Here is a 25,407-nt window from a genome sequence, read left to right as displayed (position 1 = left end):
CCATGAGACTATACTGACTTTTCCCTCCAAATCAATCCAACTCTGTTTCTAATACAACATATATCAGAATGATTACATTATAACTAACATTGGAATGGTGGGTTTTAAAATTCTTACCTTGAAACAGGATTACATATATCAATCTCAAATTGATGCTGCTGATATTTTTTTTTATATATTTTTAAAAATACTGATACACATGCATGCATCATCATACACGTTCCTCATTTGATGATGATGATAGATGAAGAGGATGTTTGTCAATTAAGTCGTATAGTTCATCTCCAATCCCAAATCCAAGCATTGTGGCCATATCTTTTGTCCTTAATTTAGGCATGGGAATGTCATGATGCTTCAACCATGAATATGCAACAAACACTTTGTTCATAACAAACAGTTCTAATGCCTCTGGGTTGAATACAACTCCCATTTTCATATTCATCTGCAAAAACATAGCATCAAACATTGTTGGTAGTAATAATACACACATACAAGATCAGAAGTAACTTAATTACCTGGTGAGGAACCAACATTGCAGCATAGCGAGCAAGCTCGCCTGCTCTCCAGTCCAACAAGATAGGCAGCCATGGATAGGTAGCATCAAGCCTCACAAACCAGAGCCTGATTTCAGGGAACTCTGATAATTCTCGCGGATCCCCAGGATCTTCTCGAGCGTAGTTTATGGTAAATCCAATTCTACGCTCCAGAAAATCCTTTGGATTTACTGTTAACTATGAAAATCAGTTACAATCCCAAAATAAAGATATTTTCAAGATTGAATTAAGGTGAAAACTCATGTGAAGTTGATAGTTGAGAACCATTAAATAAAAATTTAGTCAAATCAGTCAAATCATTTAACGGCTCTCAATTATCAACTTCACGTGGAATTAAACAGGGGCCTACCTAAAGAAGGGGACTTGATTCCTGTTGCAGCCTGAAAAGGGGACAAGTCGAGGCGAGTCACAACATCATTGTCGATAACAACTTCGAATCGGCCTTCAGTTGGAGGCATTGGATGTTCAGCTTTAGTAGCATCTGTAAATCAAAATACTAATTGAATATTGACGAATTTGACTAAACTGCTTAACCATCTTTACTTGAATAGTCACATAATTTGACAGTTATGCAATTTCTATTACTAGATAAGATAGTTATTAATGGATAGTTTAGATAAATATAAAAATATCATATCAATAATATAAATTTGACATAGATTTATTTTTGGATATACTTATGACAAATGAATAAATAAGTTTGAAACAAATTATTTTCTACAATAATATAAGATAAATGTTACCATTATCCTCATCAAATAAAGAGATGTCGAAGTTGCCACGGGGATTGAATGCTACCGAGACCGAAACCTGTGGTCTGTGTGAAGCAGAAGCATGAGGAATCGGAAGAGAGGTGAATAAGCCGTAGGAAATGCGTGAAATTGAAGAAGTAGTGGCTTGTTCAGGCAAAGGAGAGAGTGGAAGCAATGGCTTCAACTTCATGGTGCCAGCCATACTGTGCAGATGATGTAGTAACTGTGGAACACTTGTTTTGCAGTTAATACAGTTTCTTTCATTATCTGCCAGCTCTTCAATTCAAGCCTTATGTTTCCCCAACTATTCTATCCGGAATTCCCCCTTAGGTTTGGGCTTTATCAAACCCAATAATCGTAGCCCAATAGGCCCAAAAAAACACACACTTTGTACATGTGTAGTGAATCCCCCAATTTAAGGAGAATGCTAAATGCATGTATCATTTACTGCATGTAGCATTTTTATTAGTGAAAAATAAAAACATTGTAGCAATTGAATTGGATTTGGATTTGGATGGCAATAATGGCTTCTTCTCCTCTTCATCGACTACAATTCCCAAAATGCCACTATCTTTCTTTGAAATCCGAGTTTGACCCTCGCCTAGGCTTTCCCTCCTACTCAACACTAACTATTCCTGCTGCTATTAATAATAGTTCATCTCTTGTTATGGACACGGTATATACTATGGTGGGTACTCCCATGAAGATATTATAATTGTCTTCATGTGATGATTTTTCTTTTTAACCCTTAGATGATGGATTGTAAGGTTAGATTTTGATATGTTATAAAAGTGTTGTTTTTATTTGAAGTGTGGCCAAATTAATAAATCACACTTTTATACAAAGCATCTTCATAAAAAGATGTTTTTTGCATCTTCATTTGAGTAGCTCCCATATACTATATACCCTCTTGTTAATTATTTTTAGTTCACAATCGTTAAACTCATTTGATTAATGTTAATTTTGGGTTCAGGAAATAGAAAAGGACTATTTTGCATGCCCAATATGTTATGAACCACTCATAAGAAAAGGTCCCTCTGGCCTTAACTTGTAAGTTGGTAACTAACTAAGAATCCAAGTTTATATTTCTGTGTATGTAATTAATAACAATTTAATTTTAATGGATCCAAAACTTCAGATCAGCAATATACAGATCAGGTTTCAAGTGTAAAAGATGCAGAAAATCATTCTCTAGTAAAGATAAGTATCTTGATTTGACGGTTACTTCTGGATTATTGGACTACACTGAAAACCAACCATATCTCACTGAGCTTTTCAGGTATAATAATCAATAACTACATTCCTTATTCATCTCCAATAACTGATGAAAATTTGTATCCATTTTCAGGAGTCCATTTGTTTCATTTTTGTACGAAAGAGGTTGGCGTCAGAATTTCAATCTAGGAGGCTTTCCAGGTCCTGAAGAAGAGGTATATAACTATATATGCTTATTTGAATTAATTCACATATTACAAGTCATAGTAATGATTGGAATAGTGCAGTTCAAAATGGCTCAAGACTACTTTCAATCTGCTAAAGGTGGCTGCATCGTCGATGTTAGCTGTGGAACTGGCTTGATTTCGCGAAAATTCGCCAAGTCTGGATCATATTCTGGAGTGGTGGCGCTGGATTTTTCTGAAAACATGCTTCGCCAGTGTTATGATTTCATCAACAAAGATGACATTCTTTTGAAAGCGTGAGTTTTGCTCTCCTTCATCCCCTGCTTGATCCTGAAAATTTGTTAGATTAATTAATGCCACGTTTGTTTTTTATGTCATTGTATGCAGTAATCTTGCTCTTGTAAGAGCAGATGTTTGTAGGCTTCCTTTCTCATCTGGTTCTGTTGATGCCGTCCACGCCGGCGCCGCCTTGCATTGTTGGCCATCTCCCTCCAATTCTGTAAACACTAAATTTTGTTTCTCTCTTTGTTATATGATACTCGTACGAAGATGATAGCTAAGATGTAAAGAGTTTAATTAACATGTTAAATTATCTGTTAGAAACAAGAGACTAAATTGGAAAAAGAATTTGTATATTATTGAGTATAATTAAGTTGTCTATTCAAGTTGTCTAGAATGATACAATATAGAAGGGTATTTATAGGTACTAAGAGAATCGTAATAATAAAAACATAATCTCCTATAATAAATATTCAGATATACTAAATAATGCTAATTGATCTTAATTGATCCTAATTATATTCTAACACTGACAATTCTTAATTATCATTTTCATACCAAGTCATATTTGTTACATGTATACTAATTGACAAAATTGAAGGTCGCTGAAATTAGCCGGATTCTAAGAAGTGGTGGAATCTTTGTTGGAACCACTTTTCTCCGTTACTCTTCTACAACCCCATTAATTGTGCGCTTATTCAGAGAGGTAAAAGTATGTTGTTGTTTGATCTCTTAGCTTGCATGAGATGATGTTGAAGCCTTTTTGGTTGCAGAGTTTTTCAAGGACACATAAATTCTTAACAGAGCAAGAAATTGAAGGGCTTTGCATGTCATGTGGTCTCATCAATTACACAAGCAAAGTTCATCAGTCCTTTATCATCTTCTCTGCTCAGAAGCCTTAGACCAATATTTCATTGTCCATTTCAAACAATTTGTAAATAATCCTTAAGAAAAAAAAAACTCAATGAGATTTGGACTAGTATCCTTTATAAGTTGTCAATTATATCACACTTGTTAGCATTTTTTTATTAGGTGTTTGGCTCCAAGAACAGCCATAACTTGGAATGGTTTGTACTTTGTAATCACTATCCAGTTATATTATCTCCTCCTTGTGTTTCATCAAGTAAACTAAGAAAAAAATTGTAACAACTGGAGTTCTACTGATGATGAAGATAATGAGATTTGGACATTGAAATGAAATTGACTTGCTACATGTTTTTGGTGCACATAAATAATCACCACAAGTCCACAACTTTTGTTTGTAAATTATTTGTAGAAAGAGTCAAGGTAAACTGTCAAAATGCTACAAGAAATATGAAGTAAAAAGAGAGAAAAAAAATGTAATCTTCTCAAGATTATAGAAATTTGACAATATAATCTAAGAAGACAATATCATTCTTTTAAAATTTATTGTAGATATAGATTTTAGAAGGCAATACACAAAATGATGATAAAAAATATTTATGTATAATAAGTTTTATTGTGGACATAATATATAATATGATTTAATTGTTGAAATAAATAATTTTATTAATCCAGATTATTCATATTGAATCACCAAAAATATATCATAATGTAGAAGCGTACATTTATTCATAAAAGTCAGAAATTGATAGAAGAATTTGGATTTTGTGGTTCTTTCGATCTTTCTCAACCAAAACCTTCTGTATCCCTAGGCAGCTGAATTGCAACTCTTTTGATGGGAAAATAGCAACAAAGGCGGCTTTGGTATATTGGGGACCGAAACCCTGAAAGCACTAGTTATATTTGAGCATGGCACCCATTAAACCCTAAATCCCAAATAAAATAGTATCTAAAGTCCAAAAGATAATTATCTAAAGAACAAAAGATAATATATGGTTTTACTCTCATTTAATTCCAAATCAAAAGTAATTATGACATATTCAATTTAGCATTTATAGCAATAAATGAGATCACCATTATATAAGTCATTTAATTTGAAATAGCAGAATTTGTGATTAGAATTAGAGTTAATAGTCAAATTGGTCCCTGAAAGATACATCGATCTCCATTTTAGTCCCCGAAAGATAAACTTAATCAAGAGAGTCCTCAAAGATACCTGACTTAATCAGGTTCGTCCTTCCGTCAACTCTCTTGATGACTTGGCTAACGTCTGCTGACATGTGACGTTAACTGCCACCATGGCAGATAACGAAAACGACGCCGTTTTGATTGAATGCCCTGCTAGCCATGATTCGGCGTCGTTTTATGGCCAGAGTAGATTCAAAACGTTATAGACTCTCACCCCATTCCATAACAACTATCTCTATATTTGGCTCCAAAATGTTTCGTCTCCCTCAAGCCATGCCCTAAGCCTTTCACCTTGCATTCGAACGACGCCATCCACGTTTGTCAGTGTTGGTTGACGATCAAAGCAGAGAAGGTATTACTACTGAAAACATAGTTCGTCGTCTCTTGGAGCAACATTGATTGTGGAAGAAGCAATCGTGACGGTTAGAGGTAAGAATGAAAGCTTTTTCATATTTTTTGAGTCATTTTGTTGCCTGATGTCTTCGTAGTGGTGTGATGTATGTTTTCATCTGAATTAGGGTAGGGGTTTGAGAAGGCTAAGGGTTTGTGTGACTGTTGTTGAAGATTTTGAATATGTCAGAATGCATTGCTTTGACTGCCGTTGTGATGATATTTAGTTATGGGTCTTTCATTTTAATGATGGTTCTTTTTCGTTGTTGCATGTTCAGTTTGGGGTTAGGGTTTATTTTGTTATGATTGAGAAAAGCTAGTGGCAATCTGTGGGCTAAGGGTGTTTTCTTTTTTGTTATTGTAGATGGAAGGTCCTCCGATGACTTTTGTGTTTCACCATGGTGGATTGTTTAAAAAGAATTTGGAAGGGGATATGGTATATGAACCTGATATTACAGAGGTGTTGATGGGGGTTGAAGGAGACACGCTTAATGTCTTCTTTGTAAGGAGTTACTATAGGGAGTTGGGTTACATTGAAGCTGGAAATTGTTGGAGAAAAGATCCTGGAGTTCCCCTTTCATCCGGGTGAAGGTTAGTCACAGACGCAGACTTGCTTGCCATGTGCAAGGATTGTAGGAGAAACCAACATGTAATCAATATCTACCTGGAGAATTGTATTTCACAGCCTTGTATAGTAGACAACATGGAGGAGGAAGTAGTGAATGTGGAAGCAGAAAGCTTGAAACAGAGGAAGTCTTTCCAAGCTAAGAAGTGCAGTTCTCAACCTGCCAAGATACCCACAACAATGGTTCCTCAGTCCAAAGAGCAAACCTCTCAACCCAACAGACCAACCTTACAGCCCAAGTCACAGCCCAACAAACCAACAATGAAGCCCAATTCTGAGCCCAACAAACCAAAGATGAAGCCTATTTCTCAACCCAATAAACCAGTCCATATGCCCATGAAGACAACATCTCAACCCAAGAAGACAACATCTCAGCCTATGAAGCCTGACCCTCAGGCCAAGAAGACCAGCTATCAGGCCAAATCAGTCCCACCTCAATCAAATGCATCATCACAAGCAGCCAAGAACTCGCAAGGAAATAAGAATAAACAAAGTAGCAGCAGTGGTTGCAGACTCACAAAATCTGGACAACAAGTCAAAGAAGCTCCCCTCCAGGAAGATGACAGTAACTCTCATGACTCTTATGAGAGTGCTGAAGATGAACTGTACAGGCCTCCCAAAGTTGTAGGAGACAACCTGTATAGCAGTGACAGTAATAGTGACTCTGGTAACAGAAAAAGAAGTGAAAAAAGGGACAGCAAGTCTAAAGTCAGAGAGAAGCACAAGCCCCCTAAGGCCAGATTAGGTGATAAAGAAATAGACACTGATGACTCTAACTACGAGGGTTCTGAAGATGAACAAAGCTCTGAGTCTGGTATGTTAATTTCCTTAGGGTTACTTATTTTTTGAACTATTTGACAAATGTTAGGGTAGCTTATGTTTTGAATTTTTTGTTAGCAGATTTAGATGACAGTGATGGTGCCTCAGATGCTGACTCATGACATTCAGAGGATTCTGATAAAGTGTTAGAGTCTGATGAAGAATCACCAGCTGTATACCCTCAGTTCAATGAGAAAACAAAGTTTGGACTGTTGAAATTTGAGGTGAGTATGGTATTTAAGTCAAAATCTGAATTTATGCAAGCAACAAGGGATTATACAATCCAGTGGGGTAGAAATATTTTGTTTTCGAAAAATGACAAGGTTAGAGTTAGAGCTGTTTGCAAGTCTGAAGATTGTCCATGGGTAGTATATTGTGCATGTAACAAACAAGACAGATCTTGGCAAATTAAGACTCTAGTAGATACTCACACTTGTCCAAGATAGAGGAAAAATAGAGCTGCAACCCAAACCTGGACCCTTAGTAAACTAGTACCGAAGCTTAGAAAACACCCTACGATGAAGCATCGAGAGGTTTATGACTGGTTTGTCAGAAAGTGCAACGTGTATCTCAATAGCACATGCATTACAAGAGCTTTGAAAGCTGCTAGGAAAGTAGTGGAGGGTGATGAGATAGCACAATATGGGTTGGTGTGGAACTATGCCAATGAGTTGCTGACTAGCAACCCCGGATCCACAATACAAGTAGCTGTTATTCCCATGCCTCAGAGTACTCCCCTGTTTGATCATTTCTATGTTTGTATTGATGCCTGCAAGATGGGGTTTAAGGCAGGTTGTAGACCCTTAATTGGTCTTGATTGAGCATTTTTTAAGAAACTACATGGGGGTCAAATTTTAACAGCGTGTGGACAAGATGCTAACAATCACATCTTTGTGATTGCTTATGCGATTGTCAATGTCGAAAACAAAGACAATTGGAAGTGGTTCCTTGAGTTACTGCACAGGGACCTGGGAGACTACAGAGAGAACAAATGGTGCTTCATTTCAGACATGCAAAAGGTGAGAATGTTATTAACTCACGATAATAAAATGTTAGGACGTATTTGATTTAATGAATAACATTTAAGGACCAATTTGATTTAATGAATATAGATGTGGGACTATATTGATTTAAAATCTTTTCGTGTGTTTGGTTCCTTGCAGGGTTTAATACCAGCTGTTCAGGAAGTGTTTCTTAGGGTACACCATTGATTCTGCGTGTGGCATTTGTGGCGCAATTTCTCAAAACAATGGTCAAGCACTGAACTAAAAGATTTGGTATGGGAATGTGCTCGGTCAAGGACAACAAATGAGTTCAACCGAAACATGAACAGAGTTAAGCTAATCAATCAGAAAGCTTGGGAATATCTCGATAAATGGCCTAAGGATACATGGACAAAGGCGCATTTCAGTGAAGTTCTAAAGGTGGATAACATATGCAACAATGCTTGTGAGTCTTTCAATGCAAAAATCAAGCATGAAAGGAGCAAGCCCATCCTGACATTAGCTGAGGAAGTTAGAAGAATCATCATGAATATTATTGTTGACAATAGGAAGAAGTTACAGAACTATCAAGGGATTATCCCCCCTGTTCAGCAGAGTAGACTTGAAGCCATGACAACGTTGTCTATCCACTGGGATCCTCAATGGTTCAGAGATGAAAAAGAAGAACTCTATGAAGTTCATGGCTGGCCAACTGATATGGTGGTTGACCTGGGAAAGCACACATGCAGCTGTCGCTTTTGGCAACTCACAGGTAACAAGGTCAACAGTTACTTATTTTCATCTACATTCATGCATGATTCTTAAATAATCATTTAATTGTCTTTGTAAGGGATGCCATGCAGGATAAGAATGACAACAGGGCTGAAGAGTATTGTCATGACTGGTTGAAGATGGAAGCGTATAGGAAGACTTATTGTTTCAATGTCAATCCAGTGAAAGGACAGGATCTGTGGAAAAAAACTCCACACCTAGCTCCAGTCCCACCACCATTTAAGGCCAAGCCTGGAAGACCAACGAAGAAAAGGAAAAGGGACAAAGATGAGCAACCAACTGGGTCAAAGACAAAGATAAAGAGGAAGCATAACCCTATCAGATGCATGTATTGTGGTGAGATAAGACACAACAAGAGAAGCTGTGCAAAGAAGAAAGTTATGGAAGCTGAGGAGCATGCCAGGCAGCTGCAGCTGCAACTAGCTGTGGTTTCCCCTGCTGCAGATGGGGCTAAGCCTGAAGTAAACTCTGTCCCAGATGAACATAATCCAGCTCCAACAATGATTGACATTAGCCAATCTGAAAGCATTCCACCAACCCAAGATACACAACAGGTTGTATAATAACATCTCAACTATTAAACATATGTGATTTCTTTTATAATCTAAATCTAACAAATGCATCTGCCATTAAATTATGTAGGAATAAGTCATAGCTAGGCCACCCAAGTTACAGGTCATTAAAAGGAAAGCCAGACTTAGGTCCTCTCCTAAACCTACTGTAGCCGCACCAGTGGCTATCTCTGCTGAGACAATCAAGGGGACTAGTTCAGCCACTGCTAAAAAGTTAGCCAACTTTATGACCTTCGTTCCTACTCCAGGCTTCAAGCCCCCAAGAAAGACTGATAAATGACTTTGATCGGTGTTGAAATGTATTCTGCTTGAATTTTTTTTTTGTGTGAGGATACTTTATGTTTTTTGCACAAGGCAATTGAAGTTCCATATTCAACATTATGGTTATCTATGTAATTGAAAGTTGTACTATGCCCTTTTATTTTGGTCTAGCCTACTTTTTAGGTTTGTATCCTCATGTAAAACCTTATGACTTTGCTGTGATTTTTATCCTTAAGACAATGTGATATTTAGCCTTCTATGACAACTCAATGTTTAAGAGTACTTTGACTACTGATTATATTCATGCCTTAATACATCTTACTGTAACAGTGATTCGAATTGGTTTGGAATATTTGATGGATTGTGTTGTCTTAATCTTAAAAAACCAAATGCAAACATCTATTCTCATTCAAGGCATTCATCTCATTACACCATGACATATCAACAGAATTTGGTTTACTTGGAACTACATAACAAACAACAAAGGATCACATTAATGACAACTACCACAAACATAAAAACTATTAACAGTTTCAATGCTTTAACTTCAGCTTCCAAGCAGCCCAGTCTCCATGCCACCTTCAACCTCCATTCATCATAGTCACTTTCAACCTGCAGCTCAGCCCCATAATCTTTCTTTGTTCCACCTTCGGCCACCCATTCATAGTCATCATCGTCAACCCACTTAAAGTAATTGCACTAACTGCCCTTCTTCAAAAATCAGAAAACAAAAAATTGAAAAAAACCCAACAACACATTTAACTTCTTCCACAACACTCACTCGGTACCTTGAACATGCACGGAATAGTCTATATGGGTTCTCTGCTGTTAAGGGTGGCAAGCGGGGAAGCCCGTCCCTCCCCGCTCCGCCAGAAGCCCGCCCTTTGGCGGGCTGACTCGCCCCGCCCCGCCTAGTGAGGCGGTCCCAGAATCCCAATCCGTCCCGCCTAACGGCGGGCCGGCAGGCTGGCAGGCTAAGCCCGCCAAATATCATTTTTTTTTTACTTTTAACTATTAAATAATATATATAAATACATAAAAAAATCTCTTCTGTTTTTTACTTTTAACTATTATAATTTCTAAAAATATAAACAAATTATAATTTTTATATTCACAAACATTAAAGTCTTTGTAATTATAAATATCTAATAAACATAATTATAAACCAAGTTTTCATCCAAAACATAATTATAAATATTTTTTCCAAAGCAAAATAAACATAATCCAAAACATAATTATAAATATTGTCTCTAAAACAAAATAAACATAATCCAAAACACTCAATTTTCATCTTCATTCTCTTGTAAGTTGGGTTGGGGGATGTTGGATTTTGGCAAAAAAAAATTGTAAAAATACCTCTTGCCAAAAAAATACTAAGCTCGGCGGAAAATCCCGCCCCGTCAAAGCCCGCCAAAGCTCACGGTTTAAGTGGTGCGGATTAGGCAGGCTTTTGCTATTTGGCGGTCCCAATTTTCCAGCCCAACCCGCCTTTTTTGGCGGGTTACGCGGGTCGGACCGGCGGGTTTAGGCCCGTTTGCCACCTCTATCTGCTGTCCTAGATTTTTTTATCGCAGCCTTTAACCCACAGAAACATTATTCCTCATGGATTTTCCTCCTGGTTCACATTGAAGCGCTGGAACCATTACTGGCGTTCGACGGAAACGACACACCACCGCCACGGCCTCCATCGTCGCCCCAAACCAGCAATTTCAACACTTACCCAGGCATATGACCCTCTTATTGTTGAATGCGACGTATTATCATCGAAATTAGGATTAAGTTTCAAATACTGAGGGATTGATTTGAACTGTTTTTCCAAAGTTACCTTATCAGCAATAGCTTACGACACGTTGGCCTCTGCCACGGTGGCAGCTAACGTCACACGTCAGCAGACGTGAGCCAAGTCATCAAGGGAGTTGACGGAAGGACGAACGTGATTAACTCGGGTATCTTTGGGGGACTCTTTTGATTAAGTTTATCGTTCGGGAACTAAAATGGAGATTGAGGTATCTTTCAGGGATGATTTAGAATATTAACTCTTATAATTAATATATGTATTGCCCACAAACAAATTAGGAAATTAAAATAATTTCCTAACAATCTTCCACTTGAGTTATATTCTCTCATTACCTTAACAATCTGGTCCGTCTCATTCTTTCGATCTTTCTCAACCAAAGCCTTCTATATCCTAGCGGCTGAATTGTAACTCTTTTGATGGGGAAAGAGCAACAAAAGTGAATTTTGGTATATTGGGGACCGAAACCTCTGAAGGCACTATTTATATTTGAGCATGGTACCTATTAAACCCTAAAATCCAAATAAAATAATATCTAAAGTCTAAAAGATAATATTTCTAAAATCCAAAAAGATAATTATCTAAAGAATAAAAGATAATATCTAATTTTATTCTTATTTAATTTCAAATTAAAAGTAATTATGACTTATTCAATTTAGTATTTATAACAATAAATGAAATTATCATTATATATGTTATTTAATTTAAAATAGCATAATTTATAATTATAATTAATATATGTATTATCTACAAACAAATTAGAAAACATTAATCACATCGTTTGATTTATATAATTGATTTGACACAGTGGAATAAAATTATATTGTTATTGATGTTAATTTAAAATTTTTCGTTTTCATTTAAGAGTTTAATTGAGAGACAATATTTATAAAATTGAGTCTAATTGTTATATTATTAGCTAATTAAAGTGAGAAATTGAGCGATGGACGTATGGGGTATTGAGAAAAAGGAGAGGGTGGTGCATGTGACTGACATGTGGAAGTGGCAAAAGGGTATTAAAGAAAGAGTGACAGAGCGAGTGGCGAGGTACACAGATCCCCTCGTGCGGCTCACCCGCTGACCCACACTTTGTCATTCTCTCCTTTGACCTTTGACCGCCACATACACCTATCTACTATAGAGACCCTAAACTTTTTTTTATAGTAAAAATTTATATACAATTATTTTTATATAAAATTGTTAATTAAAAATAATTATATAATTTAATATATTTAATTAAATTATTATTTAATAATTTTTAATTATTAATTTTATATAAAAATAATTATATATAAATATTTATTTTATTTTAATATTTATATATAATTATTTTTATATTAAATTAATAATTAAAAATTATTATTTAATAATTTAATAAATAATTAAATTAAATAATAATTTTTAATTATTAATTTAATATAAAATTAACTGGACGTTAGTTTTCATCTGTAGTTCTGTAAATAAATTCTCACCGGGAGAATTAATGTAATCATGTACATACATTAAATTATGTGCCTAAAATTATTCTATGATTTATAATCACTAGAGAAGTTGGGTTTAAGGAGAAGGGGACGATGAGTCCATTAACATAAATGTTAAAATTTGTAAGGTTCTTGGATACCTTGCACGTGAGGTCCTCTGTTACTGTTAGGATCATAGATACCATTCTGCTTTTCGTGGCACGTGGGGGTGACAATTCTTTTCTTTTCTTTTCTTCCATCATTTTTTTTTTCTGTTAACGTAGAGTTTGTAAAAATCTACACACTATATTTTGCTTTGGAGTGCTAAGATATTAAGCATTCAGATGCAGTGTCCTGCTTCTGTTGGTCGGTGCTGATTTCATTGAAACTGTTCTGGAGTTATGGTTAAAACTTAAAAAGTCCATTCATCACTCCCATTAATTATGGATTTCTAGTTACGAGGTTCATAGTTCATCATCATTAGGATCAAGTTCCTGCAGTTTTTAGTGGCCTGACACGCTTATGTAATTTTTTTTATCTATTTAATTTCTAAATTAAAGACGGTTCATAAAATTTATTTAATATATTTTCCCCCTTAACTTCAACTAATGTGTTTGTTTCTGAGAACATAAGACACTAAAAATAGAATAGGATAAGACATTAATCAATAAAAACACAAAATTTTATATTTTTGTATTCTATTTGATAATAAACTAGAACAAATTATAAAAATTTAATTTATTCTTATTTTTTTTCATTCAAAATATTTGAGATGTAAAATATAATTATAAAAAATTAACAAAAATAATGAAAGAAAAAATAAAAAATAAGTTGTCTTTTGTTAGTGTCTCCGCGTCTTTCCTATTAGAATGGACACAAAATACACTAATTTAATGTCTTTGGACACATTATCTCTATCCATATCTTTCCTATCAAACACGATTTTGTGTCTCTGTGTCCCTGTGTCTTGTCTCAGTATCTTGTCTCTGTGAACAAACACAGCTTATGTTAGACTTGTTACGGTGTTGGAATAAAGTCTAATAACTTTTAAATAAATACTTCAAATAAAAATAGATAAACTAAGTTTAAAATATTAGATAATTAACACTTTCTCCTTGTTTTTATCTTATATTTAAATTAACATTAATTAAATTTTTTATACTAAAAATAATATTAATCCCTGACATTTCTAATTATATTAATAAAGGAACACTATATGGGACATTTGTTTATCATAAGATGAACTCACAGCAGTAAAACGAATTGAGACTGCAAAAGTTTGACGATCCACATTTTTGAATTAGTATGACTTTTGTTGCTGCATAAATCATGGCTCTAGAGTTATTATGTCCTTTGCAGTAAATACTTTTTGTTTTCTTTCTCTACCAAGCATTGGGTTAGATACTTTATTTGAATTCTTTTTTATGCATGTGCTAAAGTAAAAAAGGAAAATGGGAACACAGATAGGCATAAAAAAAATTCAAAATATACGATAGAGGGATTTTCATAATTGTTATTAACGATTTTGTTGAACTATACCAAGAAATTAAATATGTGTGCACCAATGTTAATTGATACATCAATACTATATATATAAGTATACTATTTCAAGTTTACAATTTTATAATAATATCCTTTTAACAGTATAAAACTTCTGAAAGCATTCTTATTCTCTTATTCTTCTTCAAATATTACTGACAAAACTTTATTAACAGATCTATTACAACTTTTTTCCTTTAAAATAAAATTGAATATTTTAAAAAGTTAACTGTTTACAAAGTCGGTTCTGTATTCTCAAAGTAATAGTGATAATAAAACTGTGCAGCAGCCTCAAATTGAGTTTAGAATAATGAATAGTGGTGAAAGCTAAGCTTAGGAGCTATATATATATATATGGTGAACATTCAAAGACAAATTAAACTGATGAATAAACTTCATTTACTCAAAGTCCAAAAGTGACACTAAGCATATATAGTCAGCTCTCACGCCAAGGTTAAGGATCACGTGAACAGGATCTACAAAAACCATGTGGGCAAGGTAAAGGAGGGAGGGTAAAAAGGGAAAATCACAAAGATGAAAATCTCCTATACTATACGGCTATTAGTATTTCAGAGCCCAAGACCAAGTCTTGGTTATTAGAGTCTAAAGTCACAACACAACAAGCAAAGCTCCTCAAAATTAGCACTAAATTAAGCCATTAAACAATTTGTGTCATTAATTTTGATGGCTAGTAGTGCTTAATGAGTTGTGCCTGTCTTGTCCACTCAAATGCTTGTTTGTTACCACTACTAATGCAGTTAATTATTGACTTGCTTAGTGATTTGTACTATTTAGTGGAGTGGTTGATGGACTATTTAGATTTTAATGTTGGCCACATTTGATTCCCCAAAAAACATGGGACTTCATATGATTCATGTCTTGTTTCCAGATTTTTGCTCTGCCTCTTTAGCCCATTCTGTCATTCCATATGCACACCACATATATACCACTATAACATTCATTTTTCTCTTAATAATTTTATTTTGAATTCAATTCCTATATTATTGGTCCCACCAAATGGTTGTTATTAGTTGTTAGCAGAAGCAACATTTCATGCATGATATGATTGATAAGGCGTTTTGTATGTTACATAGTCATAATAATAAACATGTATTTTTGAGTTAATGTCATAATCAATACCAGGAGTATATAGTAGTGAACAGCTTGGTCGGAATTGTTGTCCAATTAACTAACTTTCTTCAATTTTAAGTTAGAATTGAACTATGCTCAATAATATTATTACTTTAGTCTTCTTGAAACTGCCAAACTGCTTCTATATATATATATATATATATGTCCTTATCCCTTCATGAAATTACTTGATGATAGGGTTGCCTTATTCTTCTTTAGATAGTTCTTAGACAGAACCATTTTAACTTTTACTACTTATTAATAAAGGCAGAAAAACAAAAAATAAACATTTTTGTAACATAATAATAAGTCAATTTGAAATTCTGAAATCAAATTAAAGGGAAGTTAAGTGCTGTATGTATATCTCTATGGTCTGATCTCATTGCTTAGCTTTGAAGTATGATTTATGCAATAAGCTAATAAGGTAGTGATCAGTTATCAGGGATGTAGAGAAATCTAACATTAGCACAAAGGAAATTGAAGGAAAAAAAAAAGGTGTTTGGAGAAAAAGGGGATGACTCCAAGTTCTGTTGTGCTTTGTCAACTAAAATGTCTGGTTTTGTTTAATTTTAATTAAATTTCTGCTAAGCAACTAACCGACTCCTTAAAGTATTATTAATAAGGCAAATTCAATGATTCCATTTACACTACACTATTATTATTATTATTATTATTAACCTCATTAAGTAGATCTAATCACCAAGTAAAAATAAAAATTTTTCTTCCACCATTCTATTTTTTTTCTTCCATTACAAACTTTGGATTCAAATTCTAATATGAGAGGTAACATGTGCCGAATGACTTGGATCAAAGATTTGCAATATGAAATCATGTAAGAGAGAAAATAAAATAAAATTACAGCAGTAACACCTTTAAAAAAACGCCTACATAAAAGACTAAAATTAGTATTAATATAGGAGTTGAGGTATATAGGTAGGTATGTGACAGCGAACTTTTTCTTTTTAATATTGTATTATTAGAGGTGAAATCCTTCATCATGAATTAAACTGTGTGTTGAACACAACTATGGCCATTTACAAAACGTCAATGACGTTTTGTGTTTCTTCAATTAAAATAATATTTTTCTAACAAAACGTCAGTAATGTTTTGTGTTTTAATAATTAAAATAATATTTTTTATTACAAAACGTTAGTGACGTTTTGTTCTTTGATGATTAAAAAAAAAATTTTATTGCTAAACGTCAGTGACGTTTTGTACTACTACCACAACCCTGTAGAACACCAAAATCATCAAATATTTTTGCATTTCACATTAAAATTATCCATATATAAAAATTTTAGCCATGTGACAGCACTGTATTAGTTGCACACCACAAAAAGAAAATAAAAATGATATTTCAAAGTCCAAAAGCAAGTTGCTATTAGCAACTGGTTAGTTTTGTTTCCAAGGCATATATTGAATCAAAGCCAAGGAGGTGAGGATTATTAATAAACATAAAATAAGTAGTGAGTATTGGAATTGGAGCTTGTTTAGGGAGAGAGAATAGTGTTTAATTTGTTTAGGAATAGAGCTCTTAAGCCAAGGAGATGAGAGCAGAGAGAATAGTATTAATAGTTTAATTAATTTTTAGAGAGAATGGGAGACACAGAAACAGCGCCCACGTTCCCCCTAATTTCTTACCTTAATTGTTTCTTTAATTTATGATATCATATCATAATAAGCCTCTTATTATTTACCCTATAAATATAAAAATGAATCTCTTGTGAACCTCCACTCCATAAATACCTCTTTATCTCACTGCTGCTCACCTCCTTCTCTTTGTCCTCTATCTTTCTGATCACACACCTTATAATTTGATGATCATGGTAGTGTGAATAATTCTCCATCCCTATCTTGTTAATTAGTAATTGAATTGTAAGTGTAAATTCACGTGCAGTTATCTTCATGTGAACCTGATATTTAAGAATAGTCAGATGATTTGACAAGTTTGACTAAATTATCATCTGACGATTCTTAATTATAAACTTCACGTGAAGGCAACTGTACTGGAGTTTTCATTGGAACTGTAATATATAGTTTGAATTAATGAGATATGTGTTGAATTGAATAGGGATACAAGCCTGCATGGTTGGAAGCACTATACAGAGAGAAGTTCTTTGTGGGATGTTCGTACCATGAGAAGGCGAAGAAGAACGAGAAGAACGTGTGCTGCTTGGATTGCTGCATAAGCATATGTCCACACTGCTTCCCTTCTCACCGCTTCCATAGGCTTCTTCAGGTTCGCCGTTACGTTTACCATGACGTCGTCAGATTAGAAGATCTTCAGAAACTCATTGACTGCTCCAACGTCCAACCTTACACCATTAACAGCGCCAAAGTTGTCTTCATCAAGAACAGGCCTCAGAACCGCCAATTCAAATCCTCCGGCAATTACTGCACTTCCTGTGACCGTAGCCTTCAAGAGCCTTTTATTCATTGCTCTCTTTCATGCAAGGTACCCTACAAAACTCAGTTGCAGTTATCTTCGTGTAAAGTTGATAGTTGAAAGTTATTAGATAACAATTTAGTCAAATCAGTCAACGACTCTCAACTGCACCTGAGTTTTTACCTAATTGTATTTATGTATTTGCACTTTGTTAGGGTTTGTATATAGTCAAAATTCACATGCAGTTGTCTTTACATGAAGTTAATAGTTGAGAATCGTTAAATAATTTGATTAAATTGTGATTTAATTAAGATGTGAATGAATGAATTACCAATAATAATGTGTGTAGGTGGAATTTGTGCTGAAACACTACAAGGATCTATCACCATACTTAAGGACATGCAAGACCCTACAGCTAGGTCCAGACTTCTTGATCCCACAAATTCAGGAGATGGGGGAGGAGGAGATGACAACTACTGGAGGTTCATCATCAACAATTGTGGACAGTGATGAGCCAATGAGTTCTTGCTATTCATGGGGTTCGTCATCAGGATCAGAGAACATGAGCATGGGTTGCAGTACTGATCAGAACATAGTGAGGAAGAAGAGGAGTGGATGGAAGGTGTGTGCAAGGCTAATGACAAATTCCAGCACCAACAAAGTTTCGGATGAAGACATGGCCACCAGTATCAGTAGGAGAAAAGGCATTCCTCATAGATCTCCTCTATGTTAATTAGTTTCTTTTAATTACCACTTTTATGCCCCAACAATAATGGGGAATAATTAAAGAGATTACTTCTAATTACTAGTATTAATTTTATGATATCATAATTTTGACTCGACTACTCATGTTGTTCAAACTCTCGAGAAATTGAAGTGTTTTTTTTTTAATCACTTGGTCGGGGGTTTTGTCTTAATGGCATCACGTGATTCCCAATTCCAAGTTATGGTCTGTACATTTTTTTACATATCATATCCTATGGTCATAATAATAATGTGCTACTGGTTAAATTCTGCTTTTGACTTACCCCAAACAACTAAATTTCAAAATAACAACAAAACTTGTAAAACTGAATAGTACTATTTTCATTTTAGCCAACGGTCCTTTAATAGCACTGCTCATATTTAGAATTCCAAGTGTTGAACTAAAATTAGACGACAAAATAAGATTGATCATACAACTAGAAAATCGAAAATAAGAAGCACATATATACTTTCTAAGTATAGATGGGAAACAAGTCAATGACACGAGAAAGATGTGTGTAAGTAATGATGATGTCCATACTTTAACTTTCTCTAGTTTGGGAACTAAGCAACCTAAGGTGAGGAATTATTCTCCTTTCATCGCAAGAATAAGTCAATAATAAACAATCCCATTCCTAAAAAGAACATAAATTCTGCGAAATTTCTGCACCTTACTGCCACTGTAGCCGCACAAAATCTGCCACAGCCAGCGCAACCTATATTCACTACTAAATTCTCAATATTCCAAAAAATATCTAACATTTTTTTTGATATAGTGGAAAAATACGCTTTTTTAATTTGAATATGGAAGCAAAAGAAGTGTTGGACTCGCGTATGGGGAGGATGGGTGCTTCACCTTGTTATGGGATCAGAGGAAGCAGAACTCGACCTGCGAGTTGTGTTTCTCAAAATGTAAAAAAAAATTATCCATAATAAGAAAAATGGAGGGTTCGAATTCCACGTTTCAGATTTCAAATTCCATCCGCTGCAAATCGGACCATGCGATTTGTGAAGCAAAATTTTATGATCAAAGAATTCGTATGGTTCGAGTTGTGTACTCTGAATTTTTTCAATTTTTTTTAACACAAATCGGAGGGTCCGATTTGTGTACTCCCACCATTTTAAAAATCACCAAAAATTACCATGTTAAAATATATCACTCATTTTGTTTCCATATCAAAATTTTTTAACCAGAAAAATATCTCACATTCAAACATCAGTTTGTCACGCATAGCGATATTCAGACTATAAGATAATGGTCACGCTCACGCATAGCGGTAGGAGAATGAATCAATTGGTCCGAGATCGAAACTCCATTTAAATGTTTTTTTTTATCAACAAAAATTTTATCGATGGACCACATTCCATGAGACCGAGCTGAAAATTGGGCCAGCTCATTGTTCGTCGCGTACTGAGTTATTGGTCTGATCTTTACCAACAAACACTGTTATTAAGTATTCTGAAGGGGCTTGGTTAGAAAAACATGAAAACGGGCCCAAAGCCCAAAAAAAAGCTTACGACCACAGTATACACCCTTATTTTGGGCTTTGACCCTGTCTTAACACAGACTAAAACTATGTATTCCTATGACCCAAGAGATAATGCCAAGGAAATCCATCAGTATGCAAGAATATTTTAAAGAAAATCATTGTCTCAAGTCAATTTACATAGACAAAGAGAATTGGATTTGGTGATTACCTTTTAATTTCTAAAAATTATATTGAAAATATAAGTTTAATTGCAAAAATGGATCTAAATTATTCTTAAATAGATGTTTAACATTACTCTAATCCTTTGAAAAACAATATTGAATGAAAAGGTAAAAACATTTATTTATTTTTATTATATGCGTTGAAAATGAATGTATAATACATTAATACTACTTTCTAATTGAATAGTAGAGAAAAAAAAAAGGAAAAACCAGTGTTAAGAATCATCAAAAACTTTAATTAACAAAAAAATCAATTATATTAAAATTATTAAAAAGACTAAATAGATATTATATTAAAAAAGACCAATAAATAATATTTGAAATGATAAAATTATTCTATTATTCTCTTCTCTTCTTCCTGTTTCTTGTTCTATGTTTTTTCTTCCTCCATCATCTTTATTGCTGTTGTACTTTTTCTTTATCTTTGCCGCCATATCTTTTTTATTTTTATTGGCTTTATCTTCTTGTGCACAGATGTCTTTGTCATGCTTAGTTAGCTATGTTCTGTCTTTGCCACTACTGGGACTCTTTCAATAAATTCTTCTTCGCTCTTGAGTTCTCCATAAATCTACTTTCTCAAGTATACTATGTAATTTTTGCTAAAATTACTAACTTTTTTTTACGTTATGGGATTGGATGAATGCTGTGTTTTTATCATTTGTTTAAATTTAATGGAAGTACCTAGGTTTACTTGATTGTCTATGATAAACAGAATGAGATATCACCAAAAATCTATATATATTTCATTTTAATCTTATTTTGCTATTGTAAAAAATAAGTAATTTACTTTATTAAGTACATTATCCGTTCGCCTTGGTTATAAATTAAAACAGGCATTTGACTCAAATTTAAATTAGCATTTAGCTAGTGTTCCAAAAGATCCTTTGTGTCTTGTGCTATATTAGGAGAATTTAAAATTTTCAATTTCATGTTCTACTTTTTTTTGTATTAATAATCTTTTATCCAAATTAAAAAACATTATCTTACTTATGAAGTTTGCATAGTTTTATATTTTGTCTAATATGTATACTGGATTGTAACTTCATAGTTTTGTTTTTAAAATTTAGAAAATGAAAAATCTTTTAATATAAGAAAATTCATTCCCAAATTATTTTTATGCAGTCCAATGATATTCCATACACTAGATAATTATGACTGTATCAACTGTAATTCAGATTTATTTTATGCTTGAAAGATCATTTTTATTTATATATTGTTGAATAATCAATTATAGTATATACTTTTATTGTTAGCCTAATTGTTTTATTTTGAGTTTAATAGAATTTTATTATACTCATTATCAAGTGGCTCTTCACTCTTATTTATTAATTTTTTTATTTTTATCTTATCTTTATATCTGAGACTTAGTTGTTATGCTAATAAGTTAGAAAATTTTTGGATAATATTTTAAACCAAAATTTAAGCTCAGCCAATTATAAGAAATGTTAATTACACAACTAGCTCAAAGATTTAAAGTAAAGCTCTTGGTCTTAAATGTGAATGAGTTGGTGGCCATGATTTAAAGTTAACTACTTAATAAAAAATGCTAATAAACTTTGGCAGTAGCCAATAGGTAGTATTTTCTTTAACTTCAGTAAAACTCTAAACTTTAATTACAGCAGGTATTTTATTAGTAATGTTATGCTCATTTTCTTTTCAAATTATGTAGATACGTATGCATTATCAAGATATGTCAATGTCATACTTTCTGCAATGAATTCCGAAGATTTTTAAGTAGTTGAGTTTAAGCAAGGTGATGTCAAATCAAAAAAAGATGATATTGAACATGAAAAATTTAAACTAAGGCATACTTAACTTCAACATTAACTTCACTCGAATAAATTTAATGCACTGACATTATCTACTTGTATAGAAGTATAAGAAATAGTAGTATAGAAGTATTAGAGTTGTCTAACTTTAGTTAATACACAATTATTCGTTGGATCTTTGACTCAATGAAATTATATCAATTAAAAATATTTATAGAAAGGTGTTCTTTTTTTTGAGATTCTTTTGTTTTATTTTATTAGTTTTTGTTCAAAATTAGAAAGATATTGAATTAGCATTTATGATAAACCAATCATTATTGTTACATATAAGGATCAAGAGAAGCAATTTTATGTGAAAGATAAATAAATAAGAAAAAACACGAGTAAAAAAACTTACTGATAGTAAATTAGAGATTAGAAAATTCACTAATAATAAACCATTGTGATAGATAAAGATATGTAAATAAAGATTTTGTTGTGATAAAGATGATAATATAGATGACCACTTATGACTTAGACGACTTAATTTTTTCATAGTAAAATGCCATGTTATCAAGAAAAATTACATTTAATAAAAGAGAAAAAAGAAAACTTTGTACATGTATAAATAGGGATTTGTTCTGAAGTAATATATACACAACAATAAAACACTCTCCTCTCTCTTTGTTGTCTTCTCGCAACCCGACGTTTGCGAGATTACTTACTCAAATTATTCGATTAAAAACAAAGTTTTTAGAAAATCCAATAAAAACAATTCGTCTTAATAATGCTGGTGAATTCACTTCCCAAGCCTTTGATGCTTATTGTATGGCTAACAGAATAAGTGTTAAACATCCAGTAGCTCATATTCACACACAAAATGGGTTAGCATAATCACTTATTAAATGCCTTCAGTTAATTGCTAGACCCTTACTTATGAGAACAAATCTCCCAACCTCGACTTGGGGCCTGCAGATCGAGCATACAAAAAATGAGATCTTTATTCATCAAACAACATGCACAGAAAAGATCTTGAAAATATTTTATATGGATAAGTCACATCCATTAAATACCCCAATGATCGTAAGAACTTTGGATGTAGAAAATGATCAATTCCGTCCTAAAAAAGAAAATAAAGATATCATTGTTCCTGAAGTACCATATCTTAGTGTCATTGGAGTGTTAATGTATTTTGCTAATAATACACGACCTGACATATCATTTGCGGTGAATTTACTAGCAAGGTATAGTTCCTCTCCAACCAGAAGACATTGGAATGGAATCAAACAAATTTTTCGATATCTTCAAGGAATAGTTGATATGGGTTTGTTTTATCCATATGAATCCAAGTCACAATTAGTTGGCTATGCAGATGTTAGTTGGCTATGCAGATGTTGGATACTTGTCTGATCCACATAAAAGGAGATCTTAAACAAGATACCTATTCACATATGGTGGTACAGCTATATCATAGAGGTCCACACGAAACAGACAATAGCGGCAACATCCTCTAATCATACCGAAATACTAGCAATTCATGAAGCAAGTCGCGAGTGTTTTTTGCTCAGGAGTTTGATCCAATATATTCTGTCATCATGTGGACTGATTGATCATAAGATAGCTCCAACTATACTGTTTGAAGACAATACAGCATGCATTGCTCAACTTAAGGGTAGATACATCAAAAAGTGATAGAACAAAGCATATTTCTCCCAAATTTATCTTCACTCATGACCTTCAAAATTAAGGAATAATTGATGTCCAACAGATCCATTCAAGTGACAATCTGACATATTTATTTACAAAGTCACTCCCAAAATCCTCTTTTAAAAGATTGGTACATCAGATTGGGATATGCCGATTCCAAGATATTAAATAATGTCGACAAGAGCGGGAGACTGTACTCTTTTTTTCTTTGTCAGTTTTTTTTCCATTGGATTTTTCTTGACAAGGTTTTTAACGAGGTAGTTCCCATTACAAAGGATATTGTACTCTTTTTTCTTCACTAAAATTTTTTTTCATTGGGTTTTTCTTTAGTAAAATTTTAATGAGGCATAATCTTAAATGGTCATCCGAGGGAGAGTGTTGTGATAAAGATGATAATATAGATGACCACTTATGACTTGGAAGGCTTAACTTTTCTATAGTGAAATGCTATATTACCAAGAAAAATTACATTTAATGAAAGAGAAAAAAGAGGACTTTGTACATGTATAAATACGGGTTTGCTTATATAGTTATATACACAACAATAAAACACTCTCCTCTTTTTTCATACACTATTAATAGTTTTTCTCTCTGTGTTACTATATATAAATATATGAATTATTTTTATATTAATTTTAGAGTCTTTTATTTACACATTTTTATTTTATATTTAGTATATCTTTCTTATTTATTTTACAACAAATTTAAATATAATAAAAAATATATTTATAAAAAATAAATAAATAAACAAATCACCTAAAAATATATTTGTCCCTCCAAAAAAGATTTGACTTTTTTTAAAATATTATAAAAATTAATTATTTTAATAATTTTTATATTAACAGTTTTTTTAATAATTAAATCTTTTTAATGATCCTTTATAATAATTAAAAAAATTAAACTGCTTCATTAAGCAGTCAATTAAGCAATCAATTAAATAACAGTTATGGCTTTTTGACGAACTTTAATTTAATTAACACGGTTTCCTTTTACATTTACATTGTATCTTACTTCTTAAATAAGAAAAAAAATCAGATATTCCTATTATCTTCTATTTTAAAACAAGTATCCAGTATATAATAATAATAATATCGGTAATATTTAAAATTATGACGATTAAAAAAATTATTGAATAAATGAAGATACGAAAGATATTAATTATTATGATACATATAAAATCAATAATATTAAATATATACTAAAATAAAACACTAATATATATATATTCGTAATATAAAATATAAATTAAAAATCAATTAAATCATATATAATAAATAAATATATAATAAATAATTGAGAAAATGACAAATAGATCCCTGATTTTTTGTTCTGCGAACATTTTTATTCCTGATCATTGAAAAATACTTTTAAGTTCATGACCTTCACAAAACTTGGACGGATCAGTCCCTCCACCCAAATGTCTCCATCAGGGATTGATCCGTCCAAATGTCTCCGTCAAGGACTAATTCGTCCAAGTTTTGTAAAAGTCAGGAACAAAAATGTCTGCAAAACAAAAAGTAAGGACCTATTTGTCCTTTTCTTTAAATAATTTGATAATTGATTTCTGTAGCACCGAAAGTTGTCAAAATAAAAGAAAAAAGTTTGGAAATTTGTTTTTAGAGTAGCAAGTTTCCATGATCGTATTATAATTTGTAGCTGGTCCCGTGTTTGAATTGAACCCCCCAATTTTGGACACTGAAAATAACG

The 25,407-nt window shown here is 33.0% G+C and overlaps 4 protein-coding genes across 4 annotated transcripts; 3 read left to right on the top strand and 1 right to left on the bottom strand.

Annotated features, from left to right (window-relative positions):
* Positions 1–18: 18 nt before the first annotated feature.
* Positions 19–1,807, bottom strand: LOC112723358 (protein CHLORORESPIRATORY REDUCTION 6, chloroplastic). Its single transcript, XM_025774696.3, has 4 exons — positions 1,298–1,807; positions 904–1,035; positions 516–724; positions 19–442 (listed from the first exon to the last, which is right to left on the bottom strand). Exons 1-4 carry the CDS (start codon positions 1,506–1,508, stop codon positions 212–214), a joined length of 783 nt encoding a protein of 260 aa, XP_025630481.1. The 5' UTR covers positions 1,509–1,807; the 3' UTR covers positions 19–211.
* A 22-nt stretch (positions 1,808–1,829) lies between these two features.
* On the top strand, positions 1,830–3,887 carry LOC112723357 (uncharacterized methyltransferase At2g41040, chloroplastic-like). Its single transcript, XM_072206227.1, has 8 exons — positions 1,830–1,982; positions 2,280–2,356; positions 2,445–2,585; positions 2,655–2,736; positions 2,809–3,002; positions 3,094–3,205; positions 3,587–3,691; positions 3,759–3,887. The coding sequence occupies exons 1-8, from the start codon at positions 1,830–1,832 to the stop codon at positions 3,885–3,887; spliced, it is 993 nt and encodes a 330-aa protein (XP_072062328.1).
* A 3,502-nt stretch (positions 3,888–7,389) lies between these two features.
* LOC140176282 (uncharacterized) lies at positions 7,390–9,209 on the top strand. The gene is made up of 5 exons (XM_072206226.1): positions 7,390–7,663; positions 7,733–7,890; positions 7,984–8,060; positions 8,172–8,634; positions 8,718–9,209. Exons 1-5 carry the CDS (start codon positions 7,390–7,392, stop codon positions 9,207–9,209), a joined length of 1,464 nt encoding a protein of 487 aa, XP_072062327.1.
* A 7,883-nt stretch (positions 9,210–17,092) lies between these two features.
* On the top strand, positions 17,093–18,640 carry LOC112723356 (protein RGF1 INDUCIBLE TRANSCRIPTION FACTOR 1). Its single transcript, XM_025774694.2, has 3 exons — positions 17,093–17,230; positions 17,476–17,859; positions 18,140–18,640. The coding sequence occupies exons 1-3, from the start codon at positions 17,222–17,224 to the stop codon at positions 18,521–18,523; spliced, it is 777 nt and encodes a 258-aa protein (XP_025630479.1). The 5' UTR covers positions 17,093–17,221; the 3' UTR covers positions 18,524–18,640.
* The last annotated feature ends 6,767 nt before the right edge of the window (positions 18,641–25,407 follow it).

The sequence above is a fragment of the Arachis hypogaea genome, chromosome 11, assembly GCF_003086295.3.
Source record: "Arachis hypogaea cultivar Tifrunner chromosome 11, arahy.Tifrunner.gnm2.J5K5, whole genome shotgun sequence".
Taxonomy (NCBI): Eukaryota; Viridiplantae; Streptophyta; class Magnoliopsida; order Fabales; family Fabaceae; genus Arachis; species Arachis hypogaea.
This window is presented reverse-complemented; position numbering and strand designations above follow the sequence as displayed.

Coding starts and splice junctions, on each gene's coding strand:
- LOC112723358 (XM_025774696.3), bottom strand. CDS start 1,508: ATGGCTGGCACCATGAAGTTGAAGCCATTGCTTCCACTCTCTCCTTTG. Junction 1,036..1,297: donor TTTATTTGATGAGGATAATG/GTAACATTTATC, acceptor TTTGATTTACAG/ATGCTACTAAAGCTGAACAT. Junction 725..903: donor AATCAAGTCCCCTTCTTTAG/GTAGGCCCCTGT, acceptor CATAGTTAACAG/TAAATCCAAAGGATTTTCTG.
- LOC112723357 (XM_072206227.1), top strand. CDS start 1,830: ATGGCTTCTTCTCCTCTTCATCGACTACAATTCCCAAAATGCCACTAT. Junction 2,357..2,444: donor GGTCCCTCTGGCCTTAACTT/GTAAGTTGGTAA, acceptor CCAAAACTTCAG/ATCAGCAATATACAGATCAG. Junction 2,737..2,808: donor TTCCAGGTCCTGAAGAAGAG/GTATATAACTAT, acceptor GGAATAGTGCAG/TTCAAAATGGCTCAAGACTA.
- LOC140176282 (XM_072206226.1), top strand. CDS start 7,390: ATGAAGCATCGAGAGGTTTATGACTGGTTTGTCAGAAAGTGCAACGTG. Junction 7,891..7,983: donor TCATTTCAGACATGCAAAAG/GTGAGAATGTTA, acceptor TAATGAATATAG/ATGTGGGACTATATTGATTT. Junction 8,635..8,717: donor GGCAACTCACAGGTAACAAG/GTCAACAGTTAC, acceptor GATGCCATGCAG/GATAAGAATGACAACAGGGC.
- LOC112723356 (XM_025774694.2), top strand. Junction 17,860..18,139: donor ATTGCTCTCTTTCATGCAAG/GTACCCTACAAA, acceptor TAATGTGTGTAG/GTGGAATTTGTGCTGAAACA.